The sequence below is a fragment of the Anticarsia gemmatalis genome, chromosome 3 (genome assembly GCF_050436995.1).
Source record: "Anticarsia gemmatalis isolate Benzon Research Colony breed Stoneville strain chromosome 3, ilAntGemm2 primary, whole genome shotgun sequence".
Classification (NCBI taxonomy): Eukaryota; Metazoa; Arthropoda; class Insecta; order Lepidoptera; family Erebidae; genus Anticarsia; species Anticarsia gemmatalis.
In genome coordinates this window covers 6214849-6241566 of record NC_134747.1, presented here as the reverse complement: position 1 = coordinate 6241566, position 26718 = coordinate 6214849, and the positions used below count along the sequence as shown (strand labels likewise).

General features: G+C 34.0%; 4 protein-coding genes across 4 annotated transcripts in view; all 4 read left to right on the top strand.

Moving 5' to 3' along the window:
* The window catches only part of Pka-C3 (Protein kinase, cAMP-dependent, catalytic subunit 3), a 39529-nt gene extending 32898 nt beyond the window's left edge, over positions 1-6631 (top strand). The window contains exons 6-7 of the mRNA XM_076136012.1: positions 3307-3384; positions 5086-6631. Coding sequence (XP_075992127.1) covers positions 3307-3384; positions 5086-5211 — 204 coding nt within the window. The 3' untranslated portion in view covers positions 5212-6631. The remainder of the gene's footprint in view (positions 1-3306; positions 3385-5085) is intronic.
* Positions 6632-8079: 1448 nt separating this feature from the next.
* LOC142987320 (alpha-tocopherol transfer protein-like) lies at positions 8080-11058 on the top strand. Its single transcript, XM_076136008.1, has 7 exons — positions 8080-8284; positions 8893-9049; positions 9478-9607; positions 9945-10076; positions 10263-10373; positions 10463-10568; positions 10845-11058. Exons 1-7 carry the CDS (start codon positions 8146-8148, stop codon positions 10994-10996), a joined length of 927 nt encoding a protein of 308 aa, XP_075992123.1. The 5' UTR covers positions 8080-8145; the 3' UTR covers positions 10997-11058.
* A 940-nt stretch (positions 11059-11998) lies between these two features.
* Positions 11999-15114, top strand: LOC142986753 (alpha-tocopherol transfer protein-like). Its single transcript, XM_076135384.1, has 7 exons — positions 11999-12412; positions 12857-13013; positions 13531-13660; positions 13889-14020; positions 14189-14299; positions 14373-14478; positions 14652-15114. The coding sequence occupies exons 1-7, from the start codon at positions 12268-12270 to the stop codon at positions 14801-14803; spliced, it is 933 nt and encodes a 310-aa protein (XP_075991499.1). The 5' UTR covers positions 11999-12267; the 3' UTR covers positions 14804-15114.
* Positions 15115-15718: 604 nt separating this feature from the next.
* LOC142987321 (alpha-tocopherol transfer protein-like) lies at positions 15719-26104 on the top strand. The gene is made up of 8 exons (XM_076136011.1): positions 15719-15901; positions 16195-16356; positions 20066-20225; positions 21765-21894; positions 23949-24077; positions 24262-24372; positions 24728-24830; positions 25880-26104. The coding sequence occupies exons 2-8, from the start codon at positions 16221-16223 to the stop codon at positions 26023-26025; spliced, it is 915 nt and encodes a 304-aa protein (XP_075992126.1). The 5' UTR covers positions 15719-15901; positions 16195-16220; the 3' UTR covers positions 26026-26104.
* The last annotated feature ends 614 nt before the right edge of the window (positions 26105-26718 follow it).

Genomic DNA, 26718 nt, shown 5'->3' with positions numbered 1-26718 from the left:
ATTCAATATTTTCTAATTTCGGTCCAGTTTTCTAAATACACTAACTGCAACATTAACTTTGTAATCCCATATAAATGTATTAGATTACAAGATTACATTTGCAGTTAAGAATCATTATTACTGTAGAAAATAATAAATAATAGGTGTAGATAGGTACATACTATATGAGGCATAACGGGAGGGGATATAAGGTGGGTAAGGGTGCTTAGCCCATGAAACTGAAAAACATTCCCATAGGAAAATATGTTGAATTATAAGAAAAAACGTCTTTCCATACAAATTGGACTTATGTTCGTTCTACAAAAAGAAGTGAGATGCCACCAAAAACATTCTGTAAAAACCTTAAGTCTCGCAGCTCAGTCTTTCTGGCGTAAAAAGTGGTGAGATCTATATAATACCAAGTCGATTAATCTATTTCGACTTTACTTAAAGGACCTTCTGTCTTAAGTTATTACATAAGTTATTATCATGCCAATATTAAAAATATTTTACGTTTAATACAAATAGATCGACTTGGTCATCGCATGAAAACACAAATTCGCCATTAAAATTTCAGGAGCATTAACTTCTCGTCGTGCTGTGTAGTGTAATACATACAAATCATGCGATGGCCAGGTCGGTCTATTTGTTTTAAACGTAAAATATTTTTAATATTGGCATGATAATAACTTATGTAATAACTTAAGACAGAAGGTCCTTTAAGTAAAGACGAAATAGATTAATCGACTTGGTATTATATAGATCTCACCACTTTTTACGCCAGAAAGACTGAGCTGCGAGACTTGAGGTTTTTACAGAATGTTTTTGGTGGCATACACTTTACATTTAGTGGATTGTGTCCAAAAAGAAAATTTATGTGACTTTGAAGTTGGCCGTATTCCAGTTTAGTTCATATATAAGTTTTGATCTAATCTTGACGCTTTGTACGTAATTGATTTTCTATTCACTTACACACTCCACGGGGACGGGTTTTCCTCGACATCACGGAAATATAAAATTAAAGACGTTTCTAATCTAATTATACAGCTAAAATGTCTAATTATACTCTTTAAAATATAGCTTGATTAAAATGACAGTTCTAAGCAAAACAGAGAACACAACTTTGTAGTGACGTCTAACGAGTATTACAAATTGAAACACGAAAAATCTGTCTTGTCTAGCATTATAACTATTTTTTAAATACAGATCCTCAATAAGAAATCAGAATTATTCAATACAATCAGCCTTTAAACTAAAAATCTGTCCTATTTTCTTTAGTCTTAAAAATAAACCTAATAATTTTCAACCTCTCTACAAGGCTACGTCATGTTGCAAAAATTTTAGTGAGGAGACACAATAGATAAGAATAAATCATCTGATTAATCGTTAATCGCGAAGTACACTTTGATACTATTCGTGACCAAGAATTAATAATTAATCTTCAAGATTGTTCCAGCGATTCTGATGATAGCGATGAGGATGATACTGATTTAGGATGCGCACTATTAACTGCGCATCCTAAATTACTATCATCCTCATCCCTATCATCAGAATTGCACCATTAACTGAATAAATTAATTTTATTTAACTGTTTTCATTGTTTTATTTTATTGTTCCTAATTAATACTAAACTAGGAGAGGTCTCCGTGCGGTGTTAAAATTAGGGCTGGTCGTCCTATACGAATTTGCTTAAACAATAAGATTCACAACAACAATTAGCAAAAATAATTGAATCGAATATAATTATTTTAGATACGATTTTTTCGCTATCGATTTTGATCAATACTTCTACAACCCTAGTCAAAACAGTTTGACATCTGTCATTCTAATCAAGCTATATTTTAAAGACTATAGATATTTACTGTTAAACTACTGAAATAAATTGCAAAATTTTGGATTTTATTAGAGAAAAAATTGGACTAGCCTCAAAAGTCAGTTGAAAAACATTGAGAGTGAAATGAAAAAATAAATTGAGTTCGAGCCATTGGGCAAGCCACATTGTTGATATTTATTTAATTTTGGCGTTGACGTTGTCAACAATGTGCTAGATAGTTTTGTAACGTACTGTTATTATGTCGTATCGAGAACAACGCTACTTTAATGTTTTGTTTCAAACGCACAAATACAATAATATACGGACGATAAAACGAAGCGAAAGCTTTTCCTAGACATCATAAAGCACGGAAAGTACCGACTGTAGAAAGTATAATGGCGCACTGGAGACGCTTTTCTATGTTATAAATATCCCTTTTCTATGTGGTCATGGTAAGCGAGAAATCGGGATGCGGCGTGCCCAATAAAGTGTCGCTCGCTATCACGCTGAGAATGTATTTTTAAACGGCTGCAGTTAGTGGTTGGTTGTTTTCACCGAGCTTTTTGCCGCGGTGTCGCCGAGATGTTTAGAAAGCCATCAGTCAGGTGGCCGCCCCGGCGACATCAAACGCCTCTGTCCGCCACTGACTTATGTCTCGACGCACACACGTCACATCCACCATGTACTCGCCACTTCTCCGTATTTACTAGAAAACTATGAGGCTTGTTACGCGCGATGACTTGCACCAAGCTCGTATTTTTCCAAACAAAAATATTATTTGGAACATACTTCATCATATACTTGCTTTATGACCTAGTTGGTAGCTACCTACTACACTGCGCCACATAGATACACTTAAGCTATCGATTACAGGATTATCGTTGTGTATACCTAACATGTGTTTAATACTATGGTATCTTAGTACCTATCTACTCTAAAAACCTTCTTTAAATTAAAGAAGAGCCTCGGAAAATCTCATCCCCGGGAAATTAGTTAATCTCTCGACTTTAACCCGAGATTGAAATGTACATACAATTAGCAATACCGCGCATAACTTGTAAGTGGTTGAACGTCTTTTCTCGACGCGCGTAATCACAGCCTGGTTTTCCATTAAATGTGTGTTATTAAAATAGGGTAATACTAGGACATTAGCGCAGGTTTCTACGAATTATGGGACAATTCCCAATGGTCCACGGTGGTATTAAAGCGAGTGGCCCGCTTGGCATCGCTGTACAATAATAAATTAAGCTCCGATATGCTCGGCTAACTCTAAATCTTAGAATTTACGATGTCTAACCGTTGAAGAACGTCGCGAACGCCAATAATAACAAAGTTGCTCTAATTTCGGCCACCCACAAATGCGCGTTATAGTCATAGTCAATATTGCTTTCATGATTGATTGATATTTCACTGATATCGATCGTATACATTTCAGTAATACAGTGGGTTGAATGATGATCTTTGTGCTTCTTTGTATATTTTCTCGTGTTAATATGTTGTTGTTTCTCTTGCAGTGCGGCACGGAAGACGTCAAACGGCACAGATGGTTCAAACATATAGACTGGGCTGACGTGTTCATGAAGAAACTACAGGTACTTATTTGATTACTTTTGTTTATACGATATCATAAGATGAGTCATAATGAGTTCTTTATCTTGTTTATGTACAAAGGTTAAAGATTGTAGGATGGTGTTTGGTACAGCCTTTGAGGTTTTGGTATTTAATTGGATCGTTAGTTATTAACACTAATTAGATAATCCTACATAATGTGTAGTTAGTTGCGCAATACCGTCTCCGCATAAGCAGTGATTTTAATTAGGTCAAGTGGACGGCCAAGTACGTCCGAATTACAACACTTTTATACGTGAACGATTTGATAATACTTACGTATGATTCGTATTTCGGTTTACAAAGTATTGTTAATAGCAGATAAGAGTATCAAACTAAAGGAAGGATTTAACAATGACATATAATATAGATAACACCTTTGATTTTGAGTACATTTTTTTTATTTATACGGATAACGGTCTATGTATGTGTGAAAGGACTATGGGCAAAAATGTATGGGCTCCGTCCCCACCTACCAACAAACATGGAACTGATACCAACGTGTTCATAAAGTGCCCCCTATTTAATTAAAATCCTTTGTTTTTGATAAATCAGTGGTAATATATATTTAAAAAAAAAAACTATTTGTAATTATTATTTAACGTATATTTTTATTTTACATTTGTAAGTTATTTTAACATTATTGTTATATTACAGTACTAACTCACATGTATAATAATGTCCTCCTAGCCGATATACGGCTACGGCGGTCTGTTTCATTGAAACTGGCCATCTGTGCCGGACTTTGTTTATAGTGTCCAAGTGTGTGCACAATACACAGGTACACTCTCTATTCCATCACTCTCATAGTTTGGTGGGACGGATAACCGACACGACCAGTGAGAGGTCAGGCGCAGGACCGACGGCTTTACGTGCTCTCCGAGACACGGAGGTCTTCGACCTCAACTTCCTAACTCCGGGCAATCTCTAGGAAATTCTTAACAGAAAATCTAAGAAAAGACTGTTTGGCCCGACCCAGGATTCGAACCCGAGACCTCTCGCACCGCAGTCGCATATACTACCGACCGCGCCACAGAGGCACTCATATGTATATACTTATATCATTTCCATTATATGGTTAATACATGTTATTGATTTCATATTTCAATAATTATTTTTACTCGTCAATTATAATGCTGTCTAACAGATGCGCTGGCAGATTAAAATCTGATCAGATCTAAAATCGTGGGTTGGAGAGCGGGAGGAGGGGGTTATTTTGTACCCAGCTATCTTTATGTGCATGCGGCGTCCGCCGCTGTGCACTAATTAATAAATAAATGAGCATGTATTTTGGAATTAGTCGTCAATTATACGTTAACGAGATATTTGTTTAAACGTAAGATACTATGAGAACCCCATGCATTTGGGCAATGTCGCCATAGTATAAAAATATCGTCTTGCCAAGATATATCAATTGAGCTACATTTCATTTTTGTTGATGGGTGGGGACGATTCCGCCCATAGTCCTTTTATGAAATCATTAATTGGCTACAGACCATTCTGAACGGGAAACGTGAAATGTACATTGCTGCATATTTTATTTGATCGCATAAAATTTGTTCTGGTATTGTAGAAAGTTACATTCGTCATAATTTAGACCACAATGCAGACTTACAATTGAGTTGTCAACTACAACAAGTAAAGAAGGAATAAATAATGTTTTAAATAAATTCTCTTGTCCACAGCCACCAATAATTCCAGCAGTATCATACGAAGGCGACACCTCCAACTTCGACGAGTACCCCGAGACTGACTGGAAAGCAGTCCGCTCATTGGACTCCGATGAATTGAAATTATTCGCTAACTTTTGATGCTTTAAACAAACATCAATGGTTTAAGTAAGGTAATAGTAAATATCGCAAGAGCGAGGCCCACACGCCTAAATAATGAGAACTACTTATATTCAAAGTATTTTTTCATATAATATTTAACACCTACAATTTAAGTGTATTTTTATTAGTTATTTGAGGCCAAGTGAGTTTGGTGAGTCTATAGAGAACCGTCCGTATAATTGAATAGAGTGAAATGATTTGTATTTTATGAATAACTTTGATTGAGATGCTGACAACTGAGATTGGAGAATGACAACACAGTATAAAGATTTAATTGAGCACGTTGCTCGTTTTTCTTGTTATAATTTTGGCAAGGAATCAATTTTATGGTTACATCACAATACTTTTAAGCTGTCTAGGTCTATTCTGTGATTGGATTTGTCAAAGTAGTAGAGGTACACATGATGTAATGGAAAATGTGTGAAAATCACTGTATGGATATAACAACGAGAGAATAATCCAAGTTTAAGATTACAGTCAGCTAGTGGTCCAGAGTAAAACTTCCTGTGTGCATTTAATAGAAACCTTTGGCCAGAAATTTTTTAATGAAATAATAAAAATTACCGAATAATTGACCCTATCACATTTTCATTTATGTACCTAATCGTCCATACCTCGGTCTGTGTCACCTGAGTCTTAAGTTAGTAAAGTGTAAATATTTATATTTAAGTTTATGCATTACATTTCCAATGCTTTCTAGTTCAAATGTTAGCATGTAAGAGTTTAGATTATATGTCAGCGATGACAAATATTGTTTGTGATTTTGAAGTATGATATAGTATTTTCCTTAACTTATCACATAGAAATTAATATTATATTATAATGTAAACTATATTTTTGTTTTCCAAATCCCTCGATTATAGAGTTTGTAACGCCATCTAGTGAGTAAAGTTTAAACCTTAAGTCTGTGTTTAAATATGTTGAAACTAAAGTAAGAATACTATTACTATTACTTGTTTCATGCGTTGATAAATATTATCATCAATGGAAGATCTCACAAAATGTTAAATAAACAACTAAATATCACTATTGTACTTTTTATTGTCATGTTACTGTAATTCAGGCCATACAGTATTTCTGTGATCCTATTAGTCTTGACAATGATAACTTATTGATGTTGATTACTGTAGAAAAAGTGTCATATAATCAATTCAGCCAGTAATTTTAAATGTGTACATATTGGAGAACTCAAGTTCAGGACAAGCTAAATATACGTTGCTCGGAGAAACATGACTTTTTGTTACTAAGACTATTTATAATTCGGAACAAAACGGGGCCACCGATACACTAGTTTGTCCTAAATTTGGGATTAGTCCAAACTTTTTAAATTAATGTAACAGGGTTGTAGATAAAACTAAAATTATTAATTGTAAATACACAAGAATAAATGTGTTGTTTAAACAAATGAAGTGTTTAATTTATCCCTAATATTTCTCACATAACACCAACATCGCAGTAGCGTTTATTTTGTTAAAACTCAAAAATATAACATCTAACTTTCTTTAAATTTGAAAAAAAAACTCTTGTATCATTGTGTGTAAGTACAAAAATACACGAAAAGGGTGTAAACAAACATTTAGAGCCAATAGTTTAAAAAAAAAATTGTTTTCTCATCATCATGTGTTTGCATTTTTTTGGTTACATCATTCGGCAAATGTGTCACAATATAATAAAATACGTGTACAGTACAACACATTTGTGTAATAACTACATACACTAACGTTAAATACGGATACTCATAACAATTAAAATATGTTTAAAACATTTTGCTTCCATACAGTATAAACAAACTACATATCTTTCCAAAGGAACTTTTACAAGAATGCCTTCACAAAGGAGAGTTGGTGATCGCTGGTTTATGAAGAACAACAAACACTCTTTGAAATATAAACTATTTGATACGATTATAATATGAGATGGAATGAGAAACATACTTTGGTGAAAACTTTGTAGGAATGTAGCACCTTATTCTCTGTTTACTTGTACATTATTTATTTATATTACCGTCTCTACAGTGCCAGTAGCTTGCATTCGAGTTGCGAGGAATAAGTACTTGTATGATTGAAACCATTTTTGTTTACATTTGCTACGTACGTCAAAAGCGAAGATTATTTTTTACAGTTGGGGTCATAATTTAAAACAGGTTCATTGTTCATTAGTATTTATTTTCTGTAAAATGCCCGATTTATTTCCCATCAATAACTAGGGACAGATAGTCTGGTGTAAGAAAATAAAAGTTTAGGGTTACCGGATTCTATTTTACTTATGTTATTTATATCTAGCTTTACATTAATAAATAGTAGAATTACATGGAATATTCTATGATACTACAATATGTCTTGGTCGCTTGAACGCTGTTCGCTAGTTATACTCCATTGATTTTTCAACGGGCTATAAAATAATATCTAATAAAATACTTGTCCCCGGGTAGCAGCCAACTCTTTTATTTATGAGTCCACTGAGGACGTTGCCATTTGTGCTATCACCACTTCAAATTTATCTGTTCATATTCCATGAGCTGTAAAACGATATAAAGCCCGACGATTTTCAGGTATCACTAATGGAACATACACACGTAATGTAAGTACCGGGGAATGGAATATTCGAGAATCTAATGATTGTTTTATTGTCTTAACAAGAAATGATTACTGGTCATTGGCAAAAGCATTTCTGGGAGTGATGTAACTGCCTACTCGGAGTATAAAATGTGAACACCGAACAGTAAATATCGTAAACAAATAAAGTGAATATCTGTCGTTATCTAACATTGTACCGTGACTTGATAATACACGGCCACAGTTATATTATAAGGCAGATAACTAATCAAAGATAATTTCCAAATATCACTTGATCGATATATGTAATTGTAGAGTTGTACAAGTTCTTTGTGTGACAGGACGTTTTTGATACACGATGTCTGTCAGAACTTTGACTCCCGTGCTCGCGGAAAAGGCGCGCGTCGAACTCAACGAGGATCCTAAGAGAGTTCCTGGTGACCTGCAGAGCATTAAGGACTGGCTCGCCAAGCAGCCTCACCTCAGAGCTAGAACAGGTTCGTACCATAACAAAAATTTTGCAACAGATTTATTTTAAATAATTTTAATGAATTATAAGTAAGCAAAATAAATTTAGAGTCATGTCTTAAGGAAGACAGTATTCGAAATAAATATATAACATTCCTGGGTTACAATATATTCAATACATTGAACCTCCTTTTTATTTTCTAAATAAAGTGCAGATAGATTACGATGTATGTTACTGGTGCCCATTATCGGTTTTAATAAATTTAATATTTGATAAGATGTGCTGGTTTAATAGATTAACATTTGAAATGTCTGCAGGTTTTATTGTTAGATAACTAATTGCAATTCATCATAGTATTAAAGATATATGACTGAAACCATTTCTTCCTGTATTGGATTATGATTGATCATATGATTAACTTGAATGTGTTATGTTGTCCATAGTTACTATGTAATTCTATATTTATTTATAATGTATCTGCTTTAAAATTAATAGACTTTGTTAGTTTACGTAAAAAGTGATAAATCAGAATATAAGGTAAGTAATTAATATATACGAGGATAAACCATTCTTCTTCCAGTTAAGAATCGTATTGTTGGATAGATTATGTTTCATTTGTTTACCAAATATTTACAGACGACCAATGGCTGCTATCGTTCCTGCGAGGATGCAAGTTCAGTTTGGAGAGAACCAAAGAAAAACTCGACCTTTACTACTCAGTGAGGACTGCGGCACCTGAAATGTTCCGCATCAGAGTCACTGATCCACTTTTTGACGAGATTCTCAGTTTGGGGTAGGTGTTTAATCATTAAAATTATCATAGCAATGTCGAAATGATCAAATATTCAATACCAAAAACTTTCTAGCACCTCTAAAACTATATACTAATATTATAAATCTGAATGAGTTCGTTTGTTTGAACGTGCTAATCTCAAGAACTATTGATGCGAATTGAAAAATTATTTTACTGTTGGATAGCTTACTTTTTGAGGGAGGCTCTAGGCTATAATTATATCATCACGCTACGACCAATAGGAGCAGAGTACCAGTAAAAAATGATACAAAAACAGGGAAAATTATGACCTGTTCTCTCTTATGTGACGCAAGCGAAGTTGTGCGGGTCAGCTAGTGCATGATAATTTTCTCGATTTAAGGAACTACCTTGAAACCAATGGTCTTTTTATCGACAGCCAGTGTTATGACATATTTTTATTTTTTTAGATCTATTATCACATTGCCGAAAGTAGCAAGCCCTGATGCGCCTCGTGTCAATTTGATTCGACCGGGAACATATGATCCAAGCAAATATAATATTCTGGATGTAATGGCTGTTTCAAGTGCAGTTATGAAGGTAATATGACAAATTATTTCTCTTGGTATTTTATAATTATGAGACAATTTGTCTTTAATATGACAGTATAGTTAGATATTTTTTGAACTTGGTAATTAACTCTGCTATTTAGAAACTAACATTTGATGATTAAAAGTAGAAATATTATACTACGTAGGTATTTGCACTTTATAGTAAACATGAAGAAAGACAAGCGAGAACATGAAATTACTACGAAAATCAGACAGTTGACAGTTGTTCTAAAAATTCAGTCGAAAGTTTTTGATCTACAGTGAATGAGCTAACGGTAGCCAACCTTTCTCAGAATCAATATTTACTTATAACGTTTTCATTTCAGATTATAATGATGGAAGATGACAACGCCACAGTAGCAGGAGCCGTCTCTATCCTGGACTTGGAGGGAGTCTCAATGGCACACTTCTTACAGATGACTCCAGTCACTATGAAGAAAATGGTTGTTATGGGACAGGTTAGACCTAAAAATAATCATGCTATAAAGTCTATATGAAGAATTTTAACACTGGGAATTGATACTCTATCTATCCTATAAAAAATATATTTTTTAGATCAAGCACTCTTTTGTGATATTATGGTCTTATATTTTCTTTATATTCATAAGTCATCTTTGTTATATATTATTTTTTTCACGTTATAGGATGCATCGCCTTTACGTATGAAAGGTACCCATTACTTGAACACACCACCAGGATTCGAAACTATCTTCAACGCCATGAAAGCTATGCTGAATGAAAAAAATAAGAACAGAGTAAGTTGTATTTCTATTTGAAGTTATATTAGTATTTAATTAAAATCTAAACAAGTCGTGATACTTATTTATAAATCTGTTTATTTTAGCTTTACGTCCACAACAAGAACTATGATGCTATGTACCAGCATATTCCTAAAGATATTTTGCCCAAAGAATACGGTGGAAATGGAGGGTCCGTTGCGGAAATTACAGGTAAATTAAAAATTGATTCAATAATAAGTATAATTATATAATTTAATTCAACATCATTGTCATCATTCACACCTTTTTCTACTTACAGCGGAGTATGCCTTAACTTCCCGTTTACGTCAGACAAACCCATCTTGGAATATTATAACAGTTTCTTAAATTGGTTAATAATTCATAATTATTTAACTAACCTACCAAAAGCCTAAACTACCATTATGCTGTAGACGATAGAAATTCAGAACAAAATATATTTACTAATAAAGTATTTATTTCTTACAGAATATTGGAGGAACAAAGTAAAGGAGTACAGCTCATGGCTGACGGAGGATGAACTGTATGGCAGCGACGAGTCCAAGCGGCCCGGCAAGCCCAAGACCTCAGAAGACATGTTCGGAGTCGAGGGCTCCTTCAGACAACTTGACTTCGACTAAACTACTTAACCCTAGATATTACTTTTTATACCCCTTTTTAAACAAATACATGGTGAAACGCAGCATACTCTTTGCATTAACACCCAAAATATAGGTATGATTTGTCAGCTATGCAATTAATTTTATGATCATAATTTCAAATGTCAGCATGACGCGACAAAAATATAAAACAGTGTTTTAACTGGACATAATTTTTCATTTAAGTGTACATAATAATACCTATAAGATTAAGCTTGGTGATAAGATAAAGTTAATTGATATAATACCAACAGTCGGCTAAGAAAGGGGTCTATTGGATTTAGCATAATTCATAATGCAACTAACGGTACCTTTGCCATTAACCCTCTATAAAAGTGTTACCTTTGTTAGTTGGAAATGATTTATCATTGATTGGTGTCTGTCGGATAATTATCAAAATTTTATTATTATCATTGAATAAAATTCGAATTCGAGTCATGTGAAATAATTTCAACTAAAGAGTGCAGTGCCTATCTTTATTATATACGAATTAAAATTTTAGATTGACAACGATTTAGCCCTGAAAACACAGTACGTCATGTCGAGCAATCACTTAGAAATTCTTGAGAAAATAACTCGGAATCAACTTTTAGCCTAACCGAGTCCAGTCTCGGGTTACAAACTCGATACCCGATACAGCAATCCTTTGCCTTATGACCACTGTGCATTAGCGACCTACGTTAGCGAATTTTTTGTTTTCTATTTTTTTTGTTTTAAAAGACAATTCCCACACTTAGAATTGCTCTTGTGTCGCGTGGACTTTTACAAACATACAAACAACGGATACAAAGCACAACCAGACCCGGATCAATTATTTGCGGATCGCACAAACAATTGCTCCGTGTGGGAATCGAACCCATGACCCGACACGAACCCGATACAATGGTTTCGGCGTGGCGACCTAAACCGCTGCGCCACGGAGGACGACAAATATACACATTCACTTATTAAGTGTGTTGATCTTGTTCCGACCTCATATCCGACCTGCTTGGTAATCACTCGTACAGTCGTGCTCCAACTGTGCAGTGCAGTGGTGTGACAAATCACAAACTGTGACCCCTTTTTATCATTATTATACTAATTTTAGAAAATAATCTAAATTTTTAAAGTGCGTGTGAGAGCGCCTTGCATATTAAATAATTTATTTGAATTAATTGAGTCATTGTAAAATCGAAATTTTATATTTTTGAAAATTGTTTTCGTTTTCATTTTGTATATTTAAATCAGAGTAAAGTTAAGCAAATTTGTAAGTCATGGAAGTGCAAGTGAGGCCGTTATGTCCAGAATTAAGGAAGAAAGCGGAGTTGGAGCTGAACGAAACTCCGAAGAAACTTGAAGATGGAATACGACATCTAAAAGAGTGGATTAAGAAACAGCCTCATTTGATAGCCCGAACAGGTGATTATGTTCATAATAAGTGTCCATTACATTTTTACAACTTGCATAACAAATAACCAATTAGGAGAGCTGGGTTATGGACGCCTAAAATTCAGCAAAGTAAATAAAAGTAATTAACAATATTTCTTTTTCCAACTATGACAATTAACTAACTGCGGCTTAGGTGGGATTTCAAAGTAAATATCAAAATTAAATTTAATGAATATTATTTGTATTCGCCGCAGAATTTGTATCCGTAAAACAGACATCAGTTGGCTTTGATAACAATTCGCTTATCCCAGTTCCGCAGATTGCACATGTTTGTCTGCCTCTATACTACTATAGAAACTTAAGTTAAAATATTAAACAACTACTGTATGTTATGTACTCGCTGTTTCATATAGTAATAATAAAACTATAACAAAATTAATACAGTTGAGTGTAAAAACTTATTACTTATTATAGAGGATCAATGGTTAGCAGCCTTCGTAAGAGGATGTAAACACAGCCTAGAACGAGCGAAGGAAAAAATGGATTTGTATTATTCTCTAAGAAACATCTCACCAGACTTATTCGCGTTTAGACCAAGGGATCCCAGGTTTAGAGAATTGATGAAATCAGGGTAAGTAATCATTTAGAAATTAGATACGCTTACAAACTCAGAACCCCTTTAGAACCTTAACCATTGTTTTAAGTTCTTCGGGACACATGACTTTTACGTTATGTGAAAGTCATATTTTCTAAGAAAAGGGAAAAAAAACAAAATATTTATGCCCTTTTATATATTTGTTCTTATTATAGAAAAGAGAAACCTGGTACTTGGTACTTAAATATATAGGTAATTAATTTAATCTCACACTTAAGGAAGTGTGAGATTAAATTAATTACCTATATATTTTTAAAGAATTAAATATAACTATCTAGTATATGCATATTCTCGTTCACACAGATAAGATTTTCTTCAATAAGATCAAAGTTCACATGTTTGGCACAATTCGCGCTATCAAATGAGTTTATTGAACTCACAATATACACGGAACATACATATAATTATATTATATGACGTTCATTATGACCTTGACCTTAACACGGTTGCTTCATCATGAAATATCTTTAAATAAGGTATATTTTTCTTTTAGGGCGGTGTTAGTGTTGCCGAAACTGGCAAGACCCGAGGACCCTAGAGTGGTACTTGTCAAGCCAAGTTTATACGACCCCAATAAAATTACAATGTCGGAATTCTTTTCGTTTTGTCATATTATTCAGCAGGTATGTAACTTAGTAAAGCTTTAATAAAACTTTTCAAAGATATAACACTTTCATAGATTTAATGCATTTTTCTACATTGTCTTGCGTAATAGTTTGTGCAGTTTGCGATTTAATTAAATGCGTGGTCCAGAGACACAACAAACAAACTAACGTAAATAGCGCATAATTGCAATAATCTTTGCGAAGATGTTTAATGTAAACAAATACTTAAACTTAATGATATTTCAGATAATGTACTTAGAAGATGATAACTTCTTAGTAAATGGAGCTATAAATATTGTGGACTTAGAGGGCATCACCACGACTCACTTCCTGCAAATGACACCGACACAAATTAAAAAGTTGATTATTGCTGGCCAGGTAAACAAAAAAACTATATGAAACTATTTTTATATGAAACTATATTTATTGAAATGTTATTATGTAAACATATTTTAATAATGTTAGTTTCAATTATTAGTCGACGTTACTTTAAAATAGGTTTAAATAATAAATCATTAAATAAAATATAAATATCTTCTCTTCTAGGATGCGTCTCCACTGAGGCTAAAAACTTTACATTATATCAACTCATTACCAGTTTTCGAAAGCATATTCAATTTTGCTGTGAAACTTCTCAATGAAAAACATAGAAAGAAAGTAAGTAGTCATAAAATGCATAATTTGGTGACCAATATTACGAATACATATTTACTAATTTCGTATTTTTTAGATATTCGTGCACAGTAGGGATATGACTGTGTTATACGAACACATTCCTAAAGAAACTCTACCTGTTGAATACGGTGGAAATGGTGGCACTGCTGAAGAAATCACAGGTAAAAAACAACATTAATACATTTTATATTTCGTAGCGTTTATTCGTCAATCTAAGATATATTCAAAAAAGAGTAAATCCTTCTTTCAAGGCCTATTTCTTGTAAGCTAGTGGTGAATTTTGATGCGAACGTCCCGTTAATATTGATGAGATCATTTTGTTTTTTATAAACAGATTACTGGATGAAGAAAATAGATGAATACGAATCGTGGTTGGACGACGACATGAAATATGGAACAGATGAGACTAAACGGCCCGGCAATCCTAAGACCCCTGAGAGAATGTTCGGTGTACAAGGATCGTTTAGGAAACTTGATGTAGACTAGGCATTTAAATAGCTGTTTGTAAAACTGTTCTTTATTTGTTTTCGTCGGAAAGTCACAAATTAGAATCTCAAACTATTTAAAACGATGAATATCATGTAGGTAACTCGGGAAAATAATGTAAGTAAGTAATTGCTACAAAGTTTGTTTTCTTTGTAAAAAATGTTATTTGCGAAGTCTTTGATGTTATAGCAATATTGTAAAGTACCTTGTTTATTAAATTATTCGCAACAATAAAATTGCAGTAGCAATTAGATGGTTTATCTCGACCTCAGGTTTGATCTCACATGGAAAACTACTTCCGCGCAATAAAATAATTATAACACTATTTTTATGATTTTTATTTTGTATTCGTCAGTACTTGATGTTTTTTTTTGACGAAAAGTTAGTAAAGCCTATTTAATTCAACTTAGTCAATGTCGTTTCCTGAGAATCCTAAGATGCTATGGCTTATATTACATTGTCAAATTAATGACAAGATTTAGTTATTTAACCGTTAAACTTACAGGGTAAGTTTGTACTATTGATAGATAGTCTGATATCCATAGAATTCAAGCCAGTCCACCAAGAAAATAACTCTAGAAAGGCAAAATATGATGTCAGTTACAAGAAAATAATCTTAAGTTTGTTATAAAGAGATTGTGACAATAAAGGCTTAATATAATAATATGTAAGGTCTTGAGATGTTAACGTATTTTATTTACGATTTAATGCATTCACATTTATATTTGACGTAAATTGAAAAGGCCTGTAATAAATTGACAAATATATATATTTTTATAAAGTAACACTATAATTAGTCTGAGATTAATACAGCAATTAGTTGAATTTAAGACCTTGACGGTAGTTAACGCAATTTAGCGGCTGAATAGGCGGTTACGTCATACCATAGAAACAAGGTGCATGGCTCAGTCTGTAATCAATATCAGGCTGTTTTACACATCACGAATATAATAATAATCGTCACAAAGTAAGCGTGATCCGTGAGCTCGTATCAGTCTATCATTACTTTATATTGGCAAGTCGGTGTCACAACGCGATTGTGATAACGCCTGTACTTTATCAGTTAGTCGATACACAGCCCGCGCAGACAAACGATAGGTACGTACCGTTCTACTTTCCATTATTTTATTACTTTTGTCACACTATAATGTCATATACATAAAATCGTTTAAATGATTGCATATTTTCCGCTCTTAAAAACACATACGTCTTTCTAGTTTGTGAAAATCATAAATTTATACTCTCTGACATATTTGCACATTTGTTATTTTTGTAAACAATAAATTTGGACAAGACATGGAAATCATGCTCATTTTTTGTTCAAATATTGTGTATTATTTAGTGTGAAATATTTTACATAAAGTATACATTAATGTTATTTTTTCGTGTAGCCTTCAAATTATATGATTTGTAAACAATGATTCGCGAGTTGTCACCGGAGTTGGCTAAAATAGCTAAGGATGAGTTGAACGAGAACCCGAAGACAGTGCCAACGGACTTGCAGCACTTGAAGGAATGGATCTCCAAGCAGCCGCACTTGAGAGCGAGGACAGGTAACAACATCACAATAGTACTCTAATCATTTGTTATTTAAAAGATAATAATGCGGTAATTCCGCAATTTTGCTGTAGATTTTTTTGGATACTAAAGCGATTAGCATAACTTTATTATACCAAGTAGATTTAACAGGTGTTCGAGCCTCACTATCATTTTATGTTCAACAAATTTTATAAGGAGTTTAAACATTTTACTAAGCAACAAATTGCATCCTTAATAACATGAGACCTAGATTTTTTACACAAATTCATTGACAGATATTGCATAACATAAGCCGGTTGTTCTGCACACGACTTATGTCTACTGAGGATGTACATAGCCATTTCTATTTGTTGACTAGGATTGTTCATATTGTTGTTTATGTGAAAATGTCACAGTGTTTTATTTATTGGGCCAAGCGAATTAATTGATAGTACATCACGTAGCAGACAGACCTATTAACTACAAAGTAAACTCAGAAAAACATACTCAAATTAATCTGGTTAGTTTGTAGTTTACTCATTACTTCGTCATATAATACTAATCGTAAATCAAGGCTAATAAGAATTACATTCAATCTTCCAAAATGTTGTATAGGCTTGAAATGTGATCTATACTTTCAATGAACCAAAAAATCTACTGAGCGGACTTTCGTGCGACTTACATTAATAGGTGGACTATGTAGTTTATAAAGTATAATTTTAAATAGCTGAATATATGCCTTATGCTAATGATAGACAAAGTTGTAAGCAAAAAAATAGTACAAGTCAAATTGACAACCTTTTTCTTCTTGAATAGGTTAAAATACATAGCGATGCGATCATGTTTAGATTTTGGGTACAAATAATATTTTCCAGGCCGGTAATCGTGGTAATCTTTAGAAACTCATTAACGGTTTATCTCACCTTGTTTATTGTCCTTTGTGTAAACAGTTTTTGTTGACATCGGCTACTTTATCACTGCTAATCTACATTTATATCAAACACTACATTAATTTCGAGACTCGAGTTTATCTAGATACTGTTATTAAGAGTACATGCGTACCTAACGTGCCCAATATATGGCAATAGACTCGCCCTATTACATAGGACTATAAATGTTAATGGCGAAACACGGGTTTATTCCATACACCTCTGCCTGTATCTTCGGGTATAACAAGTATAATGTTATACAGGGTGTAAATGACAGCTAACCGAAAACTTTACTGGTAAGTTTGTGACACTGTATGCGCGAAATTTACTCCAACGATATTTCTCGGAAATGATTGGTTCCCGAGTTAGTCATTTTTGAGCGTTCAATGTATAGTGAACAACGCGATGTATCTCCGCGCATGCCTACGAGATTTCTGGCGGCGGCGGCGCGCTGAGCGACGACATGTCGCGACGCGTCGTAGGTACATACGCGTACCACCACGTCTATGCGCTCACTAGTATGCAACGCTATCATTAGATAACAATCTTATGTATCGTTTATGGTATCGTAAGTAGGCCCGTATGTTACAATAGCTCATAGTAAAATTGTAAGTAGGTAGGTACCTACTTGGCTTACGTGAAATCAAAAAATAATAGCAAAACGTAACCAATAATAAGGAAGTGCTAAAACAAATTGTTATCAATGTCTATCAACACGCAAATACCTGGTGTATGGCGAGAGTTTGAGTATCTTTGGATCCGGACGTACAGGTGCAGAGCACGCCGTGCACTTCCACGTGCTTCACCATACATAACACATCAACATTTCTTCCTATTTACGAACACAACTGCACTTTGAAAACAATAACAACAAAAATAATAACAATAAAAACACTAACAACTCAAAACCGGAACAATAACAAGTAATAATAAACAGCAGTTCACACACGACACGACGAATAGGACATAACGAACGACACCGGTGAAGAGCTTCCGTCTTCCGCGAGCGAATTGCTCGAACTATCGATCAAAGAGAGCCGCCGGCGCGGGCGCCTCTCCGCTCACTCGCGCCGCCCCTCGCCCGCGCCACCCGCTCCCTCCGCGCCGTCCGCCCGCGCGCCGCCGATTTGGTGACGAGCGACGAGTTAGGATCCCAGCGAGAGATTAGATTCAATAAAATATTGATGTGGCATTACTATTTTTACTTGTCACAGTTGTTACTGGTTGCATTGTAGTTTTATTCAAATACCAAATAACATTACAAACATTATTGATGTAAGTTTAAAAAACTTTGATATTTATAACATAAAATCAGCTTAAAGTAAATAAAATAAACACGAAACGTTTATTTAATTAAACCATAAAAAATGTAGGTACATAACAATGATAACAATCAATATCCATTAATATTCTTATCAGAGAAACTAACTTATCATAATTCATAATCCCCGGAGAATTACTTAGCATCCATTTTGCCGCATCCCATCTATGTAACATCCACGCGCGGTCGCGGCGTCACGCGTCACTACGGCCATCTACTTTTCGAGTCGCACCGCGCTTGTATGAAGTATGAATGAGCGTGTAAATATCGAATAGAATTTTGCAAGAACAAATGGAACAAAGCGACAATACATGTTAAATTGTTTATAAGAGATTTTTATAGCGCTAAAGAATATCAATAGGATTTTTTGTTGTTCTGTATGTATTTGTACGTGTAATAATAAGATATCACACATTTTAAATCTTATGAATTTACCTTTTATCGGAGAGCGGGATAATTATGTAATTTTCATTTTTAACATAGAACAAATACTAAGTAACGCTGCATACTAGTGAGTGTGAGGTTGACAGCTGTGTGCGTAATCGTGTCTGTGTGGCGCGCGTAGGTAAGCGGTGTGACGTCGACCGTCGCGGCCGGCCGCCGCCGGCGCGGTGTCGTTGGCCGAACAGCTGATAGCGAATTTATACGTTGTTTTAATCCATTGCTGTTTTTTGTGAAAAACAGTAATATGACGGTTTTATTTTCATATTCATGTTGCATTGTGTAGTATTAACGAAATAATACCAGAAAAAATAAAAAAAAACGCATAAAAAGTCGGAAAAATCAAGAAAAAACCGATGAAAATTTTCAACGCCATAAGCACCAGAATCGTGTCTAAAGTCATTTTTTTTCGTTTTCGGTAGGCTGTCGTTTACACCCTGTATATGTATGTTCTATGTACCTAACTATTTTGTATTTACTTATGAAACTTAAAAATAATTCGTGTTTTTTGCCTATTTTATTTTAACTAAGTAGGTTTACTTCTTAATTTTTTGAAAATGTTATTAGTTATGTAGACATTGTTATAAAAATCTCACGGTCACCGGTCGTTGCCGTTGAGTGCCATTAAATAATGTTTATTTTTTTTCAAAAAATAAACATAATTAAATAAGCGATTTACTAATTAATGTATGCATGGATTGTTAAAACTTGGTTTAGTTAGGCAGTCTATTCAAATTTTTAATTAGGAATTGTTCAGTGAATATAATATAATATAGTGAGTTTTGCTACTCAAAAACTGCTTCAGGGAGTTAACATACATAAACTTCCATATTAATTTTATTAATTGAAAAATCTGCTTGATTGACACGCTTTTGCCGTCAAATTACTGAGTTGATTTTGATAAGGATTAGAATAAATATAGTTCAAGACCAGAAATCAAATGAATATGTAACAATTTTACCAAAATTCAGTCATTGACTAAAACTAGGACTGTAAAATTAGGAATATTTTTGAATCTTGTTTTACTATACTTATGAAAAATATTGTTCACAGACGATCAGTGGTTAATAGCCTTGTTGAGGGGTTGCAAGTTCAGTCTCGAGCGAGTCAAGAAGAAGCTGGATCTGTACTACACGCTGCGGACCACGGCTCCTGACATCACACTAAGAATTAGACCCACCGATCCTAAGTTCATTGACTTCTTTAGACTTGGGTATGTAACTACTAAAACGAATTTAGATAAGATTATTTTGGATGAATAAAAAGCCGATTAGTCACTAATAATGAGGAGCTCGTGGCTTAGTTTACAACAGCCGGATCGATCTCTGAGGTTAAGCTACACTTGCCGAGGTTGTTCCGTGGATGGGTGACCATCTTATACATATCGAGTTCCTCTGTGTTTCGGAAGGCACGTTAAATTGTGGGTCCCGGCTGTCATTTTCGAAGATCTTTGACAGTCGTTAACAGTAGTCAGAAGCTTGAAAGTCTGATAACCAGCCTTACCGAAGGGTATCGTGTTAATACCTAAGTAACTGGGTTGTGGAGGTCAGATAGGCAGTCGCTCCATGTAAAACACTGGTATCCAGCTGCATCCGGTGAGACTGGAAGCTGACTCCAACAAAGTTTGGAACAAAGGCTAAGCGAATATATAATATCTAATATATTTAACAGGCGGTTTCACAACCTCTGGATAAACTTATGAAGAGTAATTTCGAAAGACTAAGGCGAGTTACTAAATAAATGTTTCTTCTCTCTAATCTAGACAGTTATTTCCATACATTTGCTGTTCATACTTTATTTAGCAGTCACATGACAATAGTTCGTAAGATGTCCAACTGGCTCTTAACACTTTTCTTCCCCTTTACGATGTGGGATCGGCACTAAGTCCTATTTTTAAAATGAAAAAGCCTTATGAAGTTCCTTCTGTATTAGAAAAATAATTAATAATTTTAAGCGGCAGGCACAATTTGCCACAATAAGGCTACTTTGATCATATTTGGGTGTGTCTATATAGTATTTTTAAATGCGCTTATTGATATTACACTAGTCGTATTAATGTTACGATTTTTTCATTATCAGCCAACTGATATAGTATGCACGCTAAACTCGTAGTATGGTAATAATTACTATATTTTATAATACACTTTTGCAGTGGAAATTAATAAAGCGAGAGTGCAGTACTTACTGATAATTTTAAAGTGGTGCTCGAGGAAATTGATAAAACCTGTAACGAATTACCAGTTAATAAACTCTTCAAGTAGACATTTCTAACAAAATAAACACTTAATTTATAAAATATATATTTTTTGACTCAGCCAGGGCTTATTTAATCTTTAATATAATGACGCACAATGGCTAGAAATAGCCATTCAAGTCCTGTGTATTCTTTTACAAGATTTTTATCAAAAAGATTTACTATCAAAAATCCTGTTTTTTTTCAAGGATCATCTGTGCACCGAGGCTGATTACCGACTTGAAATAATATATTATATGTATATAAAACAATTGTTATTTTGATATTTAATCAATGTTCTTTTAAACGTGGCAGCATCCATATTATTGTTTATAATACAAGGCGTTTTGGATCTCATTAAAAACAATGATTTTCAAAAACCAGTTTCCATGGACACTGACTCAAAAAATAAGATGTATTTTTGAATAAAGGAAATAATAAGATTATTTTATAATATTTCAGTATATGGCAATTTTTTACTAATTTTAGCGCAGATTTTATAATGTTATTTGTTTTCAGATCAGTGCTTGTACTGCCAAAGCCGAAGGACAAGATGTTTCCTCGCGTGATCCTCATCAGAGGTGGCGTCTACAATCCCGCTACACACAGCGTGGCTGATGTTATGTGCATGCTGTATTATTTAGTACAGGTAAATAATTCTCGTATTATTTCCATTCATTAATTAACGTTTATTATAATATTCTTTCATGTTTTGACTGTAAATTAACTTTCGGTTGGTAATAAACACACTTCTTGACCTAAATAATGCATGTTTTTCGAATTGGTATTTAATCCGGTCGTGGATTCCTTCTCTGAGATAAGTCCTAGTCTTATAGTAACCCGTGACATGGCAATGTGTGTTATGAGTACAAAGAGTTTTTCAAATCGGTTATCATTATATTGTTAGTAAAAGTGCTACTTTCTGTCACCAGTACTACAAATATTATAAAAAAGCAATTGAGCCCGGGTCTCTCCGAAAATTAGGGTCGTGACCGAGTATGGGAAGGTAAACTCGTAATCAACTACCTGCTTACGTAACAACAACTTAACAAAAAACCTTTAGGATTCAGGTTTTCTTGCAGTTTTATCCTTGTACATAAGATACAATACATTCTACATACGAACCTTCAATACTTACTCATTTTAAAAAGGAAACATTGAATACAACGCCTATGTCGCCTATGAATATAAATTGTGTCTAGACCCCATATTTGCCTGAAAGGAACGCCTATTTGTATAGAAATTACGGATGTTACCTAGCATTCAAACAACCTCGTAACACACTTTTATTGTAACTTTTAAACTCTCGCGTTGCATGTTTGATGTATAATAGAATACGGGAATTATTTAAGGTAAAATGCGTGTTCGCGTTAATTCCCGTATTCTATTATATGTATATCCCGTATACATTAAACACTTAGATTGAACGTCATAAATACATGCTGTTCAGTTATTAGGTACTTTACGGCACATAATAATTACATAATGTGTACTTATACACAATTATAGTAAATTAAATAAAAAGGGAAAGGAAACTCGTTTCCAGAACATTTTCCAGGGTCATACAGAACATTGTCAACGAAGGTCAAGTTTCGCTTGCACTTTCAGTAAAACACTTGCGTTTTCGGAAATGCACCCTGTTTGTTCTCAGTGTTATAACTGACTAGATTCTACACAGGGCTTCATTCGCCTGAAATATAACTTACATAGAACTCTATTTTAAATCATAGAACAATATTACATCAATATGTATGGATGCGAATAAAGATAAAGAGTCTTGAAGGGATCGTAACAAGTAGCGTTATTTAGTTCCTGTCTACATCGTTGGGAGAAAGATGTGAATTTATATATGCATATTTAATGTATACAGGGTTAAATTAAGAACCTGGAGTCAGAAACGGATAAAATATTTGTTGCGTGAATTATGAAGTAGGTATTAGCGGTTATTCAGTTGCATTGACACACTATACCAGCGATTAATGTAGTGGACTTTCCAACTTGTACAGATGTTTATCACTATCAAATCAAATAACTATCGTTTCTGATTACGATGAATTGTGCTACTTGAACCTAGTATCATATCCGTTCCGGCTATGACTAATGGTGTAATGTATTATTAGGTCATGAGTAGTAGAGTGAATCTCGACAACTGGCTAGCTATCGAGCAATTTTGCAGGAAAATCTGATGAGCGCCTCTAGCGGGCGCTGAAGGAATTATTTTTGCGGTACATTGAAATGTCAAACTCGATACTCGACAGTACCGATTGTACAGACTCGCGCTACAAACCTTATTTCTAAATCAATAAATAAGCAGTTGCAATACTAATATGTCATTCGTTAGAATCAGGGTTTTCTGAATATTTACTAAAATCCATAAACGTCCATAAACATCTATACTTACTAATATTATAAAGCTGAAGAGTTTGTTTGTTTGTTTGTTTGAACGCGCTAATCTCAGGAACTACTGGTCCGATTTGAAAAATTCTTTCAGTGTTAGATAGCCCATTTATCGAGGAAGGCTATAGGCTATATAACATAACGCTACGGTCATTAGGAGCGGAGTAGCAACGAAAAATGTTACAAAAACGGGGAAAAATTTGACTCATTCTCTTAGGTGACGCAAGCGAAGTTGCGCGGGTCAGCTAGTTATTTATGAAATTCAATAGGTTCCAAAAGTCTTAACAAATGTTATCACCTTTTCAGATTTTGGTGGTAGAAGATGATGTCGCTTCAATCCTAGGTACAAAAATTGTAGTCGACTATGAAGGCGTTACGATGACTCACCTGGCGCAAGCTCCACCTTTACTTAAGAAAATGGTTGCAGTAGCTCAAGTACGTTTATAATGTAACATCTATACAATGTGTGATTCAGTACAAAACTTTATTTCACTAAAAACATGTTCTTTTAAAATAAGTATTGTATTTTGGACCATCTGTGTCAGAAACTTAATTAGTTTTTGTTGTCCCTTACCTTCTCCAAAAAAATTATATTAATATTATGTGATGCCTTTTTTAGGACTCTATGCCACTTCGGTTGAAGGGCAACCATCACATGAACTTACCGTCCGGCATAGAAAAGATCTTCACATGGATCTCAGCTTTCCTCAATGAAAAAGCTAAGCAAAGGGTAAATATCAATTAATTACATTATTTATGTATGCTTCAGTCAAAATTATGAAAATAGGTTGATAGGAATATCAGGTATTGGAACAAAAATGAAAAAGTTTGTTGACTGGATATTGCTCAAAGTAAAAGTACTTCTTAAAACTATTTTTTTAAACGACAACCTTATATAACTGATTCATATCTAACAAGTTGAAAATAAAAATCTCTTTCGGTGCATTGGAGGTCAATTAGCCAATATAGTTAATATGTTATGCCAAATTTTATTTAAAAGTTGGATAACATTTGTAAGATTTTTAAGTCTATCGTGATTATCGAACTGCAATGATACTTATTTATATGTTTTTATGTTTTTCCAGTTGAAAATTCACAAAACTCACGAAGAATTGGTAGAGCATATACCTAAAGAAATAATTCCCAAAGAATACGACGGTACTGGTGCTAGCATCGCCGAAATTACAGGTTGGTATATGTTGGTATAATGTTGGCTAGAATGTAGATATTTGACTTAATACACTTCCTATATACCTATTATGTACATATGTGCCGGCGTGGTGCCAGTAGCACGTAAGTTTTGAGAACTATGTTCTATATGTTTTTTAGTTTATATATTTATGTCTTGTAAGGTACGAAAATACAGATAGATTTGGAAAGAAAGAGGGGAGATGTTTGCCCAGCAGTGGGACTTACAAAAGGCTATAAGAAAAACAAAATGTACATGAGTAGAGCAGTATTATAACTAAATATTTATTATTCTGGGTCGAAGTTCCTAGTAAATACATATTTTTCGCTACTAAGTTGGCATTTGGATAAAAGGCGTTCGGCAGCATTGTATCCGAAGCCCGTATTCAATTCAAGTGGTGAAAAAGTCCAAGTCACGTAATCGTTCTTTGTTAGTCAGTTGTTAAATAGAGCGATCAGTATCGTGTCCGAGAAAATGCCCTTGAACTGATTCTTCCATGGTGATTGAGGCCATTAATTTACATGTCTACGGAACATCGACTCACTAGTCTGACGTCAGGCTATACCAAGTTCATAGTTATTTATAATATACCTTCTTTATAGTTAAATGACCTACTTCACAGATCATTTTCCTACGTCATTTATTGTAGGTCAAAATTCGGTACAAAATGTTCGATGAAGACAAACAGGAATTGGAGTAAACAAACAATTATATTGTTTTTTTACTTACAAAGGATCGTAAAATATTTTAAGATTGTACAAAGTCAAAGAATTTATTTTGACAATGTTTTTGGTTTCTCAATGATGAGAAAATAATTTACATGGTACTTACAGCAATAAAATATCTAAAATGAAGAAGCCATTAATTTTACATTGAAATCAGTCATACGTAGTGTTGACGCGACAGGGAATCGAGTTGTGTTCCTTTCGAATCGGTATATCAATTTGACCAAATTCTGAGTTGAAACTTGCGCGTCCCAGATCTTTTTTTAAAGACGCACTATTGAGATCATATACACATATTTTATTGTATTGTAAACTTTATACAGAATACTGGGTGTCGAAAATGAAAGAATATCAACCATGGATGCAAGAAGAAGAACGCCTGGGAACAGACGAGTCCAGACGCATCGGAGCACCGGTCGCCGCTGATCTCATGGCGGAAGGATCCTTTAGAAAACTTGATATAGACTGAAGTAATTTGAATAATGTTATAACTGCCATACTTGCCTAAATAATTCTTTGTTTTAATAAAGTAAATCATTTATTTCTTAGTCAGTCTTTTTTTTATTTTATCGCATCGTGTCCGTATAATTATATAAATTCTCACAGTCCTTCCCCTTGGGGTTTGCCAGAAACGAAACAATCACTTCTGTAAGGATTTCGTTAAACATTAAAACACAAGGTTCTCTCAACTATCTTTACATTACATCACTTTAAAAAATATCTCCACATCGAGTATGACGGCAGCAAATCTGAGAAACTTAAAAATGTACAGACATGTTTTTGAACCTCCTTGAACCACAAAAGGTTTGACCGTCATCAAAGTCGAAATACAAAAAGAAAAATAAACAAATCTCCTTAATTTTAGTTCTCCAGGTGTTGCATGTGTAGTGTGTACCTTCAAATCGGTCATTGCACCCGTGCACTCACTTGTAGCTATTCTCCTCTTGTTATGGTACAGCTACATCGCATTTACTCTTTATAGAGCAGTTTATAAAACATTTGTGACCAATGGTAATATTCTATCGCGAAAAGTTCTTTGTTGTAACAATATACTGCCGTGATAAATTTAACTTGAGGAACAGTCGAATAAACTTAATTTATATTATAGGATAATAGATTAGAAACAATTTGATATTTTTATTCTGTTTATGAACATATCCAT